The 17,322-nt window shown below is 46.9% G+C and overlaps 6 protein-coding genes across 6 annotated transcripts; 2 read left to right on the forward strand and 4 right to left on the reverse strand.

Moving 5' to 3' along the window:
- Positions 1 to 2,282: 2,282 nt before the first annotated feature.
- BZA70DRAFT_194592 (uncharacterized protein) lies at positions 2,283 to 3,099 on the reverse strand. Its single transcript, XM_064910067.1, has one exon. The coding sequence runs from the start codon at positions 3,065 to 3,067 to the stop codon at positions 2,396 to 2,398; it is 672 nt and encodes a 223-aa protein (XP_064767540.1). The 5' UTR covers positions 3,068 to 3,099; the 3' UTR covers positions 2,283 to 2,395.
- A 1-nt stretch (position 3,100) lies between these two features.
- BZA70DRAFT_194591 (uncharacterized protein) lies at positions 3,101 to 4,133 on the reverse strand. The gene has a single exon (XM_064910066.1). It carries the CDS (start codon positions 3,883 to 3,885, stop codon positions 3,385 to 3,387), a length of 501 nt encoding a protein of 166 aa, XP_064767541.1. The 5' UTR covers positions 3,886 to 4,133; the 3' UTR covers positions 3,101 to 3,384.
- A 5,611-nt stretch (positions 4,134 to 9,744) lies between these two features.
- BZA70DRAFT_194637 (uncharacterized protein) lies at positions 9,745 to 11,804 on the reverse strand. The gene is made up of 2 exons (XM_064910069.1): positions 11,398 to 11,804; positions 9,745 to 11,335 (listed from the first exon to the last, which is right to left on the reverse strand). Exons 1-2 carry the CDS (start codon positions 11,457 to 11,459, stop codon positions 10,132 to 10,134), a joined length of 1,266 nt encoding a protein of 421 aa, XP_064767542.1. The 5' UTR covers positions 11,460 to 11,804; the 3' UTR covers positions 9,745 to 10,131.
- A 121-nt stretch (positions 11,805 to 11,925) lies between these two features.
- On the forward strand, positions 11,926 to 13,097 carry BZA70DRAFT_227302 (enhancer of polycomb-like-domain-containing protein; the record flags this gene model as incomplete). The annotated part of the gene is made up of 2 exons (XM_064910223.1): positions 11,926 to 12,060; positions 12,126 to 13,097. Coding segments are annotated over 2 exons (1,107 nt in total), but the record flags the coding sequence as incomplete, so codon positions are not given.
- Positions 13,098 to 13,766: 669 nt separating this feature from the next.
- BZA70DRAFT_239697 (RNA ligase/cyclic nucleotide phosphodiesterase) lies at positions 13,767 to 14,702 on the forward strand (the record flags this gene model as incomplete). The annotated part of the gene is made up of 1 exon (XM_064910479.1): positions 13,767 to 14,702. One exon carries the CDS (start codon positions 13,767 to 13,769, stop codon positions 14,700 to 14,702), a length of 936 nt encoding a protein of 311 aa, XP_064767544.1.
- Positions 14,703 to 15,056: 354 nt separating this feature from the next.
- Positions 15,057 to 17,260, reverse strand: BZA70DRAFT_194620 (DUF300 domain-containing protein). Its single transcript, XM_064910068.1, has 2 exons — positions 17,084 to 17,260; positions 15,057 to 17,007 (listed from the first exon to the last, which is right to left on the reverse strand). The coding sequence occupies exons 1-2, from the start codon at positions 17,116 to 17,118 to the stop codon at positions 15,411 to 15,413; spliced, it is 1,632 nt and encodes a 543-aa protein (XP_064767545.1). The 5' UTR covers positions 17,119 to 17,260; the 3' UTR covers positions 15,057 to 15,410.
- Positions 17,261 to 17,322: the final 62 nt, after the last annotated feature.

The following is a 17,322-nucleotide window of genomic DNA, read 5'->3' on the forward strand; positions in this document are numbered from 1 at the left end:
CGCATTTGATCGCTTCTGGCCAAAACTTTTCCGGCATTTTTGCCTCGATCAACATGCTCAATGCTTTCTCAATTAAAGTCCGATTCATTCGCTCAGCGACGCCGTTCTGTTGAGGAGTCTCTGCAACAGTAGTCTGGTGCTCAATTCCTTGTTCATCCAGGAATTTCTCCAGATCTTTCGAGGTGTATTCGCCGCCATTGTCTGACCTAAGGGTCACCATTGTCTGTCCTAGTTTGTTGCTAGACTGACGAATATACGTCCTGATAGCCTCTGCCGCGTCCGACTTATTTTCCAAGAAGTAGACATTCACATAATGTGAGTAGTCATCGATCATTGTCATGAAATACTTCTCACCAGTCAAGGAATTGTAGACTGGTCCACAAACATCGGTATGAACGAGTTCCAGTGGACGCATCGTCTTGGTAGTGCTTTCCTTGTATGGTAGTCGATGAGATTTCGCAGCAGCGCAAGTATTGCACTTGCAACTTGAGATGTGAGTGTCAAGACCTTTGACAGTGCTGTGTCTTTGCATCTGCTCCAGGATCTGATCAGAGACATGTCCGAGTCTCTGATGCCATATAGAACTGACTGCATTGATTTTGTTGATATCAATTTCAGCAAACTGTCCATCAAACCGGCACAGCTCTTCGAACTTTGAGCGTGTTCCGATCTTGATCTTCTGTCCTTCCGAGGTGCTCACAAAACACTTCAGCCCTGCATCAATTGTCCAAACATCTGAATCCTTGCTCAGCATGCTGGTAGATACAAGACCCATCTTCGCTTCAGGCACATGCAGTACATTCTTGAGAGGCACAGTGTATTCCTTTCCTCTGTCCTGGACTTTGGCAAAGGCATTTCCTTGTCCCACTGCTCTCATATACTGCCCATTAGCAACCTCTAATATTGCTTCCAGAGGTTGATAATCCTGGAGAACGGCTCTGTTGGATGTAATGTGCCTGGTGGCTCCCATGTCGATGAACCACCCACTATCCTCAAGCCTTCCAGACTGATTTCCTGCCACCAACCCTGCCCTTTCCACCCGCTGTTCAGCACCGAGGTTGCTGTTAACCACAGCTGCATGGATCTTGAACTTGTTGTCCTTGTTCTGATCCTTTCCTTTAGGGCAGTCTCTCTTGAAGTGGCCTTCCTTTCCACACTTATAACACTTCAGTTTCTTCTTCCCTGAGTCTTTCACTGCAAGCAAGCTACCTCTGCCTTGGTTTCCTTGAGGCTTCCTGGTCAGGGAGGTCCTGACTCCACTGAAGACATCCTGGACTGTGAGCGTATCCTTCTGCTGCTCAAGGACTGAGATAGTGCCCTCAAGTGCATCTGGGAAAGATCTGAGGAGAATGGAGGCATAGACATCTTGAAGTTTGACATCTAGCTGGTCCATCTGCTCAAGAACCCCCATAAACTCACGCTCATAGGACTCAAAGGCTTCAAGTGTTGCTTCCTCCAACTTGAGGAACAACAACTTGGCCACCAAAGAGGCTTTGACTCCTGCTGCATCACTCATGTATACACCCTGAAGATTTTTCCAAGCCTTCCTAGCATTACCGCATTTCAAGTGCCGATAATCCTTGACTTGTACCGCGCCCATCATCAATATAAGAGCCTGTCTGTTGATTGACTCAAAGTGGGGATCCTCCTCTTGTGACTTTATGTCAAGGTCACTCAAAGGTGTGCCCACAACTCCCCACAGGCCCTTCTGCTCCATCACCATCCTCAAGGCAAAAGCCCATTCAGAGTAGTTGAGAGCATTAAGGATTGGTAACTTCAAAGAGTCATTGCCAGGGCTCATAACCTGTTGCAAATTGTCTTTGCCAGTGGAAGTTCCAGACATATTGAAGTTGTCAGAGTTATCCATTGATGATGATATTCCTTAAGTGTGCTTTGATAGATAATATGATATGTTGTTGATTGAATTATATGTACAAAACAAGGGAGGGAGCTGGTCAATATATAGACAAAATAAGTTCATACAAAATTTATACAAAGTTCTTCAAGTATCATCTGATCAGTCATCTGACCAGTCATCTGATCAGTCATCTGATCTTTCCAGATCATTCCAGCTCCTTCCAGATCCTTCCAGCTCCTTCTAGCTGCTTCCAGTTCTTTCCAGTTCCTTCTGGTTCCTTCCGGTAGATTCCAGTTGCTTCCGGTCCCTTCTAGCTGTTTCCAGTTGCTTCTGGTTCCACCTAGTAATTTCCTTAGGGTTTCTGTTCCCTCCAAGGAAACCCTTGATCCTGCTGCATAATGGAACACTATTTTCAACAAGTACCCGCCGAGGAGACAAAGGAAGTGAAAAAATCTTTTGTGTTGACTACGTGGTGAGTTGAAGCAGAGTCCAGATAGCAGTCAAGAATAGTTCCATTATCATCACTAGAAGTAACACTCAAAGCAATAGCGGGTTTAGCTTGTTCAGAAAGCTTAACAACCGCATCATAACCACCCAACTTTTGAACAAGGTCCCATGCACGCTGACGACAGGCAGAGATAACATGACCTTGGCGCTGGCAATGAGAGCAGCGATTGTTGGACTGGCGATTGTTGTTTGTCGGGCCACCGGAGGTGGCCGGACGACGGAAAGCCGCAGCCGCGATAGGGCCGGAAGAGCCGGAATTGAGAGAGCGGTCAGTACCGGAGTGAGCAGAGCCCAAGGTCTCACGCGAGGAAAGCGAGACAAGCTTGTCGAGGGCGGAGATGGTGCGACTGGTGTCGAATTCCGGATGGAGGCGAAGACGGGCGTAGACGGCAGGCGGGAGGTTCGCGAGATAAAGCAGAGAAGTCGCTTCTTCGATGGGACGAGAGAGAATCGACTGACGCAATTGTTGAATGAAGGATGTGAGATCCTTTTGAGTGCGATTGTGCAAGGAGCCCTTGGCAAACCAGAGAGAGGCAAAGAACGGAGGGATATCCTTGGTGAGGGCAAGACCATGCTCAGCGCGCATGAATTTGTTGAGAATATTGCGGTTCTAATGGTATATTCGAATTGTTGAAGTTGTGGCGGTTCTGGTGGTATATTTGGGAAGATTGTGGTGACTTTATTCACAAAGTTATTGCACATTTTGTGGTGAGAAAAGAGAAGGAGTTAAGGTTGTGTATTGTGCCACATCAGTGTGGCGTGTGAGTGTGGCGCAAGACAGTTGTTGAACTCTGGTGCCCTTGAGATGGATGTTAGGGCAGAGAAGGTCTTTGGGAAAATTTTGTACATAAAAAGGGCCCCTCCTACCTTCCTAGCTCGTTGTCAGAAAACCATACGACAAACCAAAGCTAATATTTCTGATCAACGACTAGGTGAGGCTTCTTTGTATTATTGTCAGAAAACCATACGACAAACCAAAGCTAATATTTCTGATCAACGACTAGTTAATAATATATTGTCTACTCTATCACTATGAGCGTCCCTGAAGAATACAAGACTCTGGATACTTCCTTTAAGGAATGTACTGCCAGTTTCAAACAGAATTTGTAGGCACCGTGGTGAGGTTCGTCCTTGATGCGATCATTGTAGAAAGATCCCTTGGCATCCTCAGAGACGGAGGAAGAAACAATGCGATCACAGAGTTTATCCATCTGAGCCACCAGCTGAGTGAACGAGGGCAGCAAAGCTAGGACGGCGTGGGCGTTGGGGTCCGTCACGCCGAAGTAGAAGACGATAGCGGTGCGTCCGTCCTTAAGGTAGGCGGCCAGGAGATCACCATAATCAAAATCTCTGGCCATCATGAGGATGTGTTGCGACCAGGCATAAAAATTGCTCGAATCACGTAGCAGCGACCCTTCAGCGCAGCGAACGGAAGAGGGGGACGTCATAACCTGTTTAAAACTGGCAGTACATTCCTTAAAGGAAGTATCCAGAGACTTGTATTCTTCAGGGACGCTCATAGTGATAGAGTAGACAATATATTATTAACTAGTCGTTGATCAGAAATATTAGCTTTGGTTTGTTGTATGGTTTTCTGACAATAATACAAAGAAGCCTTACCTAGTCGTTGATCAGAAATATTAGCTTTGGTTTGTTGTATGGTTTTCTGACAACGAGCTAGGAAGGTAGGAGGGGCCCTTTTTATGTACAAAATTTTCCCAAAGACCTTCTCTGCCCTAACATCCATCTCAAGGGCACCAGAGTTCAACAACTGTCTTGCGCCACACTCACACGCCACACTGATGTGGCACAATACACAACCTTAACTCCTTCTCTTTTCTCACCACAAAATGTGCAATAACTTTGTGAATAAAGTCACCACAATCTTCCCAAATATACCACCAGAACCGCCACAACTTCAACAATTCGAATATACCATTAGAACCGCAATATTCTCAACATAAGTTGCTCCCGTCTTAGCAACGTTAGCAGCAGCTTTGGAGGCATATGAAACTGGCTTGCGAGCAATGGATTGCGAGGCAACATTGCTGGCTCGCGCGCTTGACTGGGTCCCTGATTTAGCTCCTGCTTTGGGGGCGGAAATCCTTGCATTGGCGTCAGTATTGGGGCCCGCTGAAGAGGCCTGTCTCTCCTCATCCCGGCTATCCATGGCGTGCTTCTCATTAGAGTCGTTAAGGGCATTCAAAAGGTTAATCACTCCGGTGATGTCGAGTCCATATACTTTCACAAGCTGGGCAATGATCGAAATGACATTAGACAATTGGTTAGGTGGCAGCTGCAGTTGCATTCCATCAGGAATTGCTTCAAAGAGCGTCTCCAACTTCTCAAATCGAGCATCTTTTTCAGAGGTGCTCTTGGGGGGTGAAAATTTTTCAATCTTTCCCTTAAGCTGAGTATTCTCAGCCTGAAGTCTTTCAATGGTACGCTCCATATTGGCAAGGCGGTCCTCAATGGAAGGAGATTCAGTAAACAAAGGCTCTGCGTCTTGGCCAGCCTGCTCAGAGGCGCGGTCAGGTGTCGGTTGGGGTGTTGATGTCGGATCATCTGGAGAAGCGGAAAAATTTTCACCTTCTTCAGACATCGCATCTTCGTCAGATTCGATGGCAATTAGGTCGTTCGAGATGGTTTCGTAGTCCTTGGCGTTCGTAGATTCAGTAGATCCCGCTTCCGCGCATTCATGGATTCGATGGGGCGGCGTAGAAGCCAGTCCATCCGGTGTCAAATCCGATGATTGGCGGTGCGCGTTGTATTCGTTTTCAGCGAATAGAGCCTCTTCCGGGTCCCCATTTTCAAGGAGAGGGGGCAATCCAGTCTCCTGCATCGCTTGAGGACCAGGACGAGGCGGTGTAGGCGATTGTTCCGATGGTTTCTGGCGTTTGAGGCCAATAATTGGAGTCGGAGTTGAGGGCAAAAAACTCAACATTTCTCTGGTTGGAGCCACTACCAGATCAGTACACTCTGACTGGGGCTGCTCCGAGTAGGCTTCAGGCGGCCCGTCCCAGGACGAGCTTTCCTCTGCCATATTACTTGTTTGATTGTTGTTGCGAGTTGTTTTGATGATGATGATGATGATGGGAGAGTCATCTGAATCAGGAGGGAAAGAGGGAGACATAGGAATCTCAACCGGATGAAGACTGTTATCATCAAATTCTTCAACAATGCGATTGATATAGTCTTCAAGATCAATAGATATAGAACCAGCAGTCTGAGAAATCTTCATTCCCAGAAATTTGTCTGCAACACCCAAGTCTTTCATCTCAAATGCTGAAGTCAAAACCTCTTTAACAAAGCGCATACTGTGCCCATTTAACCAGGCTATATAAGAACAAAATAAATCCTAATATCATGTCACAGTAACCAGTCAATCAATGCAAAATGAATATCTAAGTCAAAAAAATAACACAAAGAAATTTCACAAAATTCCTAACGCCTAGCACCTTGTAGCCATATAGTTGGACTATTCCTCCTTCTCAACAAGATCCCACCCCAGGAGCAGTGATATGGCCCAGCGGTATGGCCGCTGCATTTCTCCCTTTAGATCCTCGGTTCGTGCCCCGCTTGTGAGCTTTTCTTGGATTTGGCCTAATATTGAACACCCTCTTTTATCACTCTCATAAAATTCAGCAAAAAATGGTCTTGGTTGCAAAATTCATATTGAACCCCCCACTGCAGAAGCACCAATTTTACAACAAAGCAATGAAAGAAATGAGATCCCCCGGATTTTATGGATTATACTATGGACTTTACTACACACCTTCCCTTTGTGACAATGGTTCAACTGAAGCACCTACTGGATGGCTTGTCCTCCACTTCAGGCAGACATACTTGGATATACTATCAGGGAGATGGAAAATTGAAGTTGTATTAGAAATGGAGTTTAAGAAAAAACTGGCGGAAGAAGTTGGAGACAGTCTGTCATAACCTAATTGTTGCAAATAGACTATAATAGAAAGATTCATCATCATCATTCACATCCCACCCCAGCCAACCATGGCATCCACTATGAAGGAAAGTTGAGAGCTCTCATTTATTAAGCTATTTAGAAAGAAAGAAAAAAATGCGGAGCTGTATAAGTGCTGCCAAGGCATCTAATCAATAAAACCTGATTGTTGCAATGGACTTAAATAGAACAGACATTTATTATCATCATCATCACACAATCGATTGTGAGAGTACCTTACATGACAGGATGAACAATCAACACGACATGATTTGACAAAAGGAGGCAATGCTCAAGAGCAACTGTAGGTCGAAACACGTGAGGGGGGTGGAGAGCAAAGGACTGCTGAGCCAACCGAACAAGGCTGTAACATCTATAGTAGGACAGGTAATACTACATGCACTTCTAAAAAGATGCAGAAATGTCCATTCTTTGATATCTTAGATAGTTTTGATTGATTTTTCTTGTTGTGGTTGGGTGATTACTCTTTTTGTAGAAATATGTGAATGAAAGCGCACCGCTACAAGGGGCTAGGCATCGTATTATATCTTCTAATAAAAGATAAAATTCAAAAAACTCAAAAGCATTTATCCGAGCTATCAAGCTCCTCAAGAGACCTCATGGCTAATTGTCCTTCTCGAAATTTGCAACGTCTGCTCTTAAATCCACCAAAAAATTGATCCATAAGTCATCCCTCTGGCTCTGTGTGAGAGAGGTTTGCTGATGATACCAGTGGCCAGTGCCGATGTGCGTCTTCTGAAGCTATTTGACAAGTGTAGAAAGACCTTTGTCTGTCCATGGAATGTGGTTGAGCGTACGTTCGGCCATAGGGATACCCTCAAAGGCGCTATTCCGTTCCTCTCTGTAATTGCAACAAGAAAGAAGCACATGCTGAACCGACTGCAGTGGTATTCCACACCAACACTCAGGAGAGTGATGAGGCTCTCTGCCATATCTTGCAAAGTAGCTGTTGAGGAAGCCATGTCCACTCCGGAAGCTCACAATACAGCGGCGACGCTGCGAGATATCCACAAGGGGCATGTCCAAAGAGAGACGAGGATTGCCTTCATACTTATGTCTAGTCCGGATGCCCGCAATACAGCTGGCAACGATGCGAGGGATATTTTCAAGGAGTTTGTCGATAGAGAGTCGAGGCTTGCCTTCGTATTTATAGTATTCTGATGGCGGCGTGGCTTCAAACCTGGCCTTACATTGCTTAAAAGCGAGGTCATCGACGAGCTTATAAAGGAAGCGCAACGAATAGTCATGATTGGCATGGTCTGGTGAGGAAGCTGCTTGGGTTACTGAGGCCAGAGCGCACGAGCTGCCTCCAACTTTGGTAGCAGAGCGAAGCCAATAGATAGAGACTTTGGTGCTGGTTTCCGACAGTTGATGGATGGCTTGATTGGCCACAGTAGCCTGGCGTTGATTTGAAGCGCCGAGGCTTCTCCATGTGTTCTAAGACAGCAAGGACATCAGTGAAGAAGTCAATGGCCTCGTTTGACAGTCCTTGTTTTGATGCCCAAGTTGCGGCCTTCGCTAAGGCGGTTATCGCCGCAGAATAAAGATCAGATTGAAAGCCCAAAAAGCCAATCCCATCATGCTTAAAGAGCCCTCCATACTCGACAGTGAAAGCTCAGCCAACAGCGTTGTTCTCAGCGCTGCGAAATGAACGAGTGTAGATAGTCCAGCCTTTTCTGATGATTTCCAGGAATCTCCTTTTCTGGTAGTGTCTCAAGCCTGCGATAGATGGCCGAAACGCGCCAGGGAGGATTATTCCTGGCATTGAACATCTCAGTCGTCGTTTCTTCAACGCTTTTATGAATGGAGTGCTCTGTTTGAACACGAGGTTTTCAGCGCTTGTTCAACCGCATTCTCCGCATGCGACAGCGCTATATTTCCTCCTTCACTTCTCTTGCAGACTACGGCACAGAGCTATACTGAACTGATCAGAAAGCGGGGATCAATGAAAAGTTCACAGGGATGCAAAACAAGGGACTCAGAGTGATTTTGGGCGCGTTCAGGTCCTCGTCAATTGCAGCGCTTGAATGTGAAGCAGCCATCCCTCCAGCAGCCATCAGATTCCGACGACGAATGCGAAAGTATGCACTTCAAATCGCGACGCTCCCAAGTACACATCCTTTGTTCCGAGATGTGATGCTCTTCCCAACCACCCGGATGAGTCTCGCGCGTCTCCTGTCGCGCCCATTGGGAGATCGGACTAGGCTGGAGAAGATGACCGCCTCCAGAGTCGATTAGACTACTTGTTATGGACCAATCAGCTTCTCCCTAGACGCCAACGACAATCGAGACGTTCAGTGCTAGAGAATATCCACCCTGGCGGGTTCCGGACATTTCCAACAGGCTTGAGAGACCACCCGAAAAGGAGATTTTGGAAGTCATTGGCAAGGGCAGGGACATCTACATCCGCTCACTTTACAGCACTGATAGCAACGGTATTGTCGGGGTTTTCATTGTCAAATCAGGAGGATGTCTCGTGCATGAAGAGCATGGTTTTTTGGGCATTCATTCGGATCTGTATCTGCGGCAATAAGCGCCTTAGCAAAGGCCACAACTTGGACATGAAGACGAAGACTGTCAAACAGAACTACCAGCTTCTTCACGGATGTCCTTGCTGTCTTGAAACGTCTGGAGAAGCCTCGACGCGCCTTGAATCAACGTCAAGCTACTCTTATCTATCAGGCCATTCTTCGACTGTCTGAATCCAACATCAAAGTCTCTATTTACTAGCTTCGCTCTGCTTCCAAAGTTGAAGGCAGCAGTCACGCTCTCAGCTTAGCCACTCGAGCAGCCTCGTTGCCAGACCAGGTCAATCATGAATGTTCATTGCGCTTCCTTTATAAGCTAGTCGATGATCGCTGTTCTAACAGATAGAATGCCCTGTTTCAATACGAGGTTTTCAACGCTTATGAAGGCAAACCTCAGCTCTGTATTAACATGCCCCTTGTGAATATCTTGCGCAGTATTGCCAGCTGTATTGTGAGCTGTTAGACTGGACATGGCTTCTTCAAAGATTTTTTATCATTATCATCATCCTCTTTATCTAAGGATGCTCTATTGTAGTTTGTAGAAATTCTTATTGTTTTTGCATTTGGTATCTTGAGAGTAGATTATCTATTTTTGTGATGCAATTCAGGATTTTTATTTCATTTTACTTTGTTAAATTCACAAGTGGAGAAGGAGATGAAAGTCTGTCAATTTAAGAACAGTTGTCATAGTTATACAGGCTATGAATTTGAACAAATATTTTTGGCCTGCTATTCACTTCAGGCTGCTAGTATACTTAGGCATTCGAATTCGAATCGAGCAAGAGGGAAAACTGGGGTGGAAATCAGGAAAAAAAGTTGAACAGTTGGTGAGAAACTGTTGTTGGCAACCCCTGAATTAGATTTTACTAGGGTTCTGTGACCTTTCCAACCTAGATCTGAAAATGGGTACAGATCTGAGAATACTCTTTACTAAGGTTCGTATGGGCGCTGCTTGGCTACTAAGACCTTTCCAAATTCAATATGCACATATGTGGCACATATTTCTTCAGCTCATATAATATTGGAGAGCCATGCAGCGCCTCTCAACAATAATGCATTGTGATATGAATCCAAATTATCTAGTAGAAAACAGTATAATTGACAGTACAAGCTCATGGACAAAGTAAGGATATAATGGAATGAAACACAAATACACACAAACTCCAATGACAAAATCGAAAATGCTCCTTAGCTCCTCATACTTCATGAATAAGATCCCACACATTGATGAAGAGATAAACCATGGCCCTGACCGCTCATGCCTCATGGAAGAGATCCCACATTTCCGAACATAGCTCCAGAAACCTTCGTCGTCGATATGAATTATCAGTGGATCGTCGGGGATCGCTATGACCAGTTGCCTGATCATAGCTTCTTTTGACTCCCTGAGATGGTCTAGAATGTGAATAGGACTCGTGTTCATCATATTCCGCGATATCAGGTTCGGACTCCGCCATTGAATGATGACGCGCTAAATTGCGCTTCGGGATCTGTTGATTGCCGTTGGGAACACTGCTGGCTCTCGATTCATATTGCGCGTCAACACCGGCATGGGCGTAACTCGATCTTTCATGAGGTACATAAACCATACTGTCGTCGACTACCCGAGATCGCATTGGAGGTTTTCGAAAGTGCAAGGCACTAGGAGATAACATCGAACCTTGGGCACGCGCCAAACGCTGGTGGACCGGCTGCTTCATTTCTGGTCGTTGCATGTACTCAGAAGGATCAGGTCTCATTGAATGGGTGAGGGGGGCTGACTGGATCGCTCGCTCATAGCCCGCCTCTCGGTACTGAGCAGGTGCCATGACTTTAATTCTTGAAGGCACGCTCCCGCGCTTCCCAGCATTTCTCTCATGATCGATTTGAACCTCAGGATTCAATCTCCGGGCCTTACTGAAACGCGGGGACTGATTTTCGTTCATTTCTGACCCAACTCCCGGAGTTTGGCCAGGTACCCGCAGCATATTGTCATCATAGCCCTCGCCAGGACGAGAGCGCGACAAAGTAGAACCATTATCAACCGATTTCTGACGCAGGGCAATCAGCAAGCGCTGCTGTTTTTCAATTTCTTTGCATTTGATTATATTCTCGACCATTTCATTGTTCATCGGCGGCAATCCCGGGGAGACGCAGTGGAGAGCCAGGCCTTGGATTATTTCTCTGGCTGACTTCGCGGTCTTGTTGGCGGCGCTGTTTGAAACATTGCTAGAACTAGACGGCGATGTCTTTTGCGAGCCATTGGAAGAATCGTTCGACGAGAGGTTGCTTGCGGCCAAGGATCGAGAGGAAGTGAAAGATTTGTCAATGATCAAGCTAGGCGGACGACGTTTGGCTTGCGTATTGGGCGTGTCGGGCGTCGATTGGTCGTTCTTCGTTGCGGTCTTTGAGTCTATATCAGGACTTTCTCTCGTTTCTGGAGCATTTGCAGAAACAGCATTCTTGTCACTGATCGTATCGCTACATATGGATCGTTAGCTTTAGTCGAAAGGGGGGTGGGAAAGGAGGAACACCGCACATACCTTGGGCTATCTGCAGCGGGCAATGTGCTGACGGGAAGCCTGGGAAGGGCAGCCGCGCTCATGATTTCAAACGAACGCTAGAAGGCGGAAGAGAAGAAGGGGAGGCAGGAGGAGGAAGACGCGGAAAGATGAAGAGGCAGATGAACAACAATAAATACGATTATCGACGTTGAGCTTGAAACGCTTGTCGCGCACCAGATGCCCCTGATTTCCCCTCCTCCTACTAACCCCTCGTTTTTATGTAAGCGAAGTACTGAGATCTACGCCAGAATGCGCCGTCCGGGCCGTCACAGCAGTGACTCCGCGCCCCTCCCAGCACCTTCCAACCGCAGCCATCGCAACAACGACAGCCAGTTATCGTCAATCAGATCAATTGCGAACTGGACAGACAAAGTGTAATGCTCTGTTTGGACTGAAGTAGATGGCCTACGCATCTATCTGTGCCTACCCCGCCCGTATGCGCTAGGAGAACCCGAGCTGTGGCCCGTCTCCTACAATTTGCCACCCATGAAACAGACCGGTTCTGCCCGCTTTCGGCAGCGGAAAATCTCCGTCAAGCAGCCGCTGCTCATCCTACGACAGTCCGACATCCCAGATATCGACGAAGAGCAGCAACGAGAGGTCCAGCAGATTGAAACCGGTGTCGAGAAGGGCGAAGAAGAGGTGTGAAAATTTGCTAAACCCTTACCCAACAGAAGTGCATACTGACCGCGAAAACAACCATCTAGGAACACCATCTACAGGCCGCAATCAATGCCTCCCTCGCGGCCGCGGCTGGCGCGAAGGTCCAGCAGATTTACATTCCCACGCCCGATGCCTCGAAAGTGTTTGATGGATATTCAAAATACTATACCCGCAAATTTGCTGAGCCCGCAACTTATATCAGGTTCTCGTCGACGGTCGAAGACACGAGCGGGTGCCCGTATTGTCTGGACGAGAAGGACTTTGAGTTTCTCGAGAAGATCAATTCCACTAAGCGATCAGCATCTCAGAAATGTTCCGAAGATATGTTTGAGCTTATAATTCAACAATTTGAAAGCACAATCACTGAACGCCAGCCGTTTCTGTCGACTGATGTTTCCCAGATCCTTTCTTTTGAGGAGTTGGAGAGCGCGTTCAAGGGCGTGAACCTTCCGATGTATCTGAATTTCGCTAAAATGATTTATCCGCATTGGAAAGCGCGAAGGATCGATCGCAATGGCAAGCCGATCATGTATACTCTGAAATTCGAAGAAGGCGAGAAAGATGATTCAGACCCGTATACATGCTTCAGGCGACGAGAATTCCGACAAGTGCGCAAGACTCGGAGGTCGGATACACAAAGCTCTGAGAAGCTTCGGCGCCTGCGTACTGAGATGGAGGCAGCAAGAACTCTGACAGAAATGGTTGTCAGGAGAGAGGCGTTGCGCAAGGACTTGCTCCAGCTCGAATGGGATGCATTCAAGCAGAGAAGCATACTGAAAGATCTTAAACGTAAGCTTGGAATCAAGGGCGACGACGATGAGCTGGTCACCAGGAAAAAGAAGCAAGTCACTGCAGACACCGCACCGATCAACAGGATGGCCGCACCAAAGGTTGCAGAAGTCGATCTCATAACATTGGACGATGTTTACCGGAAACGCGAGAGTGCTATCGAAGCTGCTATCGAAGAGAAGCTGGCGAGACGGAGAGAACAAGACATTGGTTGGGAGGACTATACTGATATCGTTGCAGGATGGTTGGGAATTTTTGAGGACGGCATCTTGTATGGTGGCACTATATGAAAGTCTTGGGGCGTGTACGATTAGGAGTTGTAACATAATAGGAATAAGAATGAACGTGCGTGGATTTTGAAGTAAGCTCAGAGCTCGAGACGTGTGGTCTGCAACGGCTCATCGGTCCGCAACTATGATAACGAAAGAAGGTTTCCCTGGGAGAATGGGGTTAGGGCATAGGGCAGTCGCCGCGCGGCGTTGCGCAAAGCGGAAGGCGGCACCATCCGTTTTCGGACTCTGGATCGCGCGACAACGGCCTGGCTGCCTACTTCCCCAGCTATCAACACTCGTTCACACCACAACGGTTTTCTCCCAGATAGAAAAGACACTATAGACAGTCATCGGCTGCATTGGGATCTTCATTAGTCATAGTGGTCCAATCTCACTTCCCAGGGTAGATATCCACTCTGTTCGTTCGTGCTGATTTGCCCACTCGCGCTCACCTCTGCCCTCCCTCCAGCTCCCACACATTCGTTGGCCCTTCGTCACTCGTTCCTACCCTCGCTTCACTATACGCCTTTCGTTTGCTTTTACGACGGAATGACGTCTGCTATGTCTTTACCTAACCAACTGGAGCTGCACACCCATGACGCCTACAGTTCAGGTCCTATGTCGATGCCCGTCAATGGCCCCGCTGATGTGCTTCGGTCTGATGCCTCTCCCGAACCTCCATCAAAGTACGTTAATACGTTTGGGGCGTTTCTCGAGCTTTATAATTCACCGGCCGATCTCATCAAGGCCTATGAGGACCATCGCCAGCGCCGCAATCTCGAACGCCGCTCTCTGATCCTGTCCTCCGGTATCATATGTCCTGACAAGATCCTGCGGGGCCTTGTTCTTGAGAACCAGCCTCCAGAGTTCGATCCTCGAAACTGCATTTCTCTGTGGTGTCGTCCTCCCTCTCATGTTATGCAGTTCATTGCTCAGGTACAGAGCAAATTGCGCCAGGCGGAGCCAGAGATCTGGTGTATGCCTCAGAACTGCTTGCACATGACTGCTCTCGAGATCGTCCACAGCAAGCCAGATTCTTATGTCAACTCGGTTGTTGCTCAGCTTCAGCCACATTTGGACCACCTCCTTGCACCTCTACCCGCGCCCCTTCTGGTCAAGCCGATTCTGAGCTATGATCAGAATGCTCTTGCCATCAGCTTTGTTCCAGAGGAACACAGTTCCTCGCAATCTGACTGGTACACTTACCAGCACTATCGACGAGATCTCTGTGATATAGTACAGCGCAAAGCTGGCATCACTGTCGACAGTCGCTACCATTTTCCATCCGCCCACGTTACGATCGCCCGATTTGTGAAGCCACTTAGCGGGCCAGTCGAGAAATGGATCGATGCTCTTGATGCCATAAACGAATGGATCGCATCTTCCGAGACTACCAAAAACATTCGCTGGGTAGTTGGAGAAGAACGCGGTAGTGAATGCCGTTGTGGTCTGATATGGTATGGTGGAGGCCGTGCCGAAGGAATCGGCATGACCGTACAAGAAGCTACTCATCGCGAGAGGAAGGGTCGTAAAGAAAGACATGTTTGGCGGGTCAGGTAAAACCTGATTATATATGTTGTTTTCATGATCAAAGATCGGCATGGACAGTATATATGTATATCTTACGCGCACGATGCTTGTAAGAGCTTTTTGATATTTCTCGGTACTAGGTGTTCTTGTATTTTAACCGCCTTTTGGTTTGTCACCCCAGTTGTTAGGATCATTGTTGCTTTGTTTTTTCGGCTCTTTGCCTGTAGTTTTCTCCTTAATATGATATTCGAGGTCCGAAAATCTTTATTTTATCAAGATGCTTGACGAACATACGGTTTGTAGGGTAACAATTCTACTCATCTGCCTCTTGTATATAGCTATACAAATTAAGCTGGTATTCACGTAAACTGTTGATTAATATTTAGCAGTCAAGTACTACTAGACTAGGTAGGTCTAGAAACACTGCTAATCGCATCTGTAGCCGCCAACTCCATGTTTAAAAGATGAAATAATAAAGAAGAAAACATAAATGAAACTGATCTAAACAGCAACTATGCAAATACAAGTCGATAAAAGTAAAAAATGAACCGTGTATCCCAGTTATCTCCAATGTTGGTAACTTCCATGCCGCTCAATCCAAAAGAAAAAAAAACTGAAAATGCCTTCTCCTTCTCTGATCATTACAGGGCCGTGCGGATGATTAATATATAGCAAAAACGAAAACAGCGCACGAAGGCAAACCATGGATTTATCTCAAAAGTCTCTAGACTCTATAATTCAGCCCATAGAGGGACCAGGAGCAGATGGAGAATCTAGAGACATGATATAGGCAGGCTTTTTCCCGTTCGAGCTGCGAGGAAACGTCGGCTCTGACGAGTCAAGATCGATGAGCGCTTGAGAACTCTGGTGGTACTGATTGCTGTGGATGATGGGCTCTGAAGCCTGACGAGGGCGTGGTGGCTGCACAATACTGTCGCGACCAGCGCTTGAGCTAGACTCTGCCCGCGAACGACTCCACGAATACTGCGTCGGATAATCTTCTATCCGACTTGCTAGAACCTTTTTACTTAGCGGAGTATAGCTCAGCGATTCGTTGACCGTCAAGACCGGATAGTTGTAATCGCCAAACTCCATCGATTTGGCAAGCTTGAACAGATCCTCAGTCTCCTTATCCAACTTCCATGCCTCATCAGCATTGGGATCATTCAGATCACCGAGATGATCTTCATCGAGTGGAAGGACAATAGCGCCTCTCGAAGAGCTGGCGAAATCTGTAAATCCACTAATCAGCTCTCCAAAGAAGCTTTTTCGCTGCAAGGCACTGGGCTTTGGTAGCCAATATTTGGCGGCCCCACCGTGCTGATACCTCAGACCTTCTCTGAGTCTAGCTAATCGCGCCGTACTGTCTGGATGCTCGATCGCTCCGGCTGAATCAAAGAATCTGTATTGATACTGATCGCCGCGCAATGTGTCTTTGAAATCTTCAACGATATCCAGCATTCCGAATGCGTCTCTGAACGCATAATATATGGGTAATCTCGCCGAGCCGATACTATTGTCTTCGTAATCTTTCCAACTGAACGCATGCCAGTGTCCGATTGCAAAAAACAACATCTCAACACACATCAAACTATTTTGTACAACCCTTGCAACGTTGTTAGGTGTATAATATCCAACGTCCCTGATAACCCCCAAAAGTACGAGCACCGAGAGAGTTACGCCTTGCCAATAAGACGCAAACAAGATCAGCTTGATACACAAAAATTTGGGCACCGGTCGGAAGGGCTGAAGAGGCTGAGAAAGACACATCCAGAACAGGGCCAGACAGTATAGCGAAAGAGAAACGGAAATGTTATATAGGATTCCAAGCCAAAAATAGCCTGAGGACCACGATATGTATCCTTCCTGGTATATCCCGATCGCCTTCATAAGAAATATGAGAAGCGAGAATACAGGCTTCAGCCAAGCGTATTGTAAAACACCTCTCTTGATAGCAAGGAAATCATGTGGATCCGAAACGTCGATCTTTGGGAATATGCGACGGAACGGTGGAAACAAGTGTTCGCGCGGAGGCTGACCTGACATCATAACAATGACATTTCGTTCGCCTCCCAAGAAGTTTGTCAACAGCCACAAAAACTGGTAGATAACGAAAGCCTCGTAAATATCGCGAATAGGATCGAAAAACATAGCTAGCCGGTGCGATACCAGACTGAACCAGCATGTGAGAGCGTAGATTGGAATCAGCAGCTGTATGCGAACAACAAATCGCTGGAGAAGAGGCTTCCTGTAATTTTTGGCATGCATATACATCGAAAAGGACGAAGTCAAAGCAGCCGAGAATGCGAATAGACCCGTGGTCGCGATCAACCAGCTGTGAGTCGTCTGTTAGTCGATCCGCCAGGGCAAGACAAGAGTTGACAGATATCGAATCGTCATTGATAACTTACTTAGGAAGATGGCTTTCCGCCACAGTTCCCGACATCGTGACGAGATAGCTTCTACCTTATAGTTATAGAAGCAACTATCAATGAAGCGGCACTGCACAGGAATACCCAGCACAACAAGGCTGTAAACTTAGAGGGTTCGTCGATACTCGTTTATCTAATAGTTGTAGAAATGGGATGCGCAAGGGTCATCCTTTAGATTTGTTTTGAAAGTTTCGGACGATGAGGTTCATCTCGCGAGG

The sequence above is a fragment of the Myxozyma melibiosi genome (genome assembly GCF_037950935.1).
Source record: "Myxozyma melibiosi strain Phaff 52-87 chromosome Unknown BZA70scaffold_8, whole genome shotgun sequence".
In the NCBI taxonomy this organism is placed as follows: domain Eukaryota; kingdom Fungi; phylum Ascomycota; class Lipomycetes; order Lipomycetales; family Lipomycetaceae; genus Myxozyma; species Myxozyma melibiosi.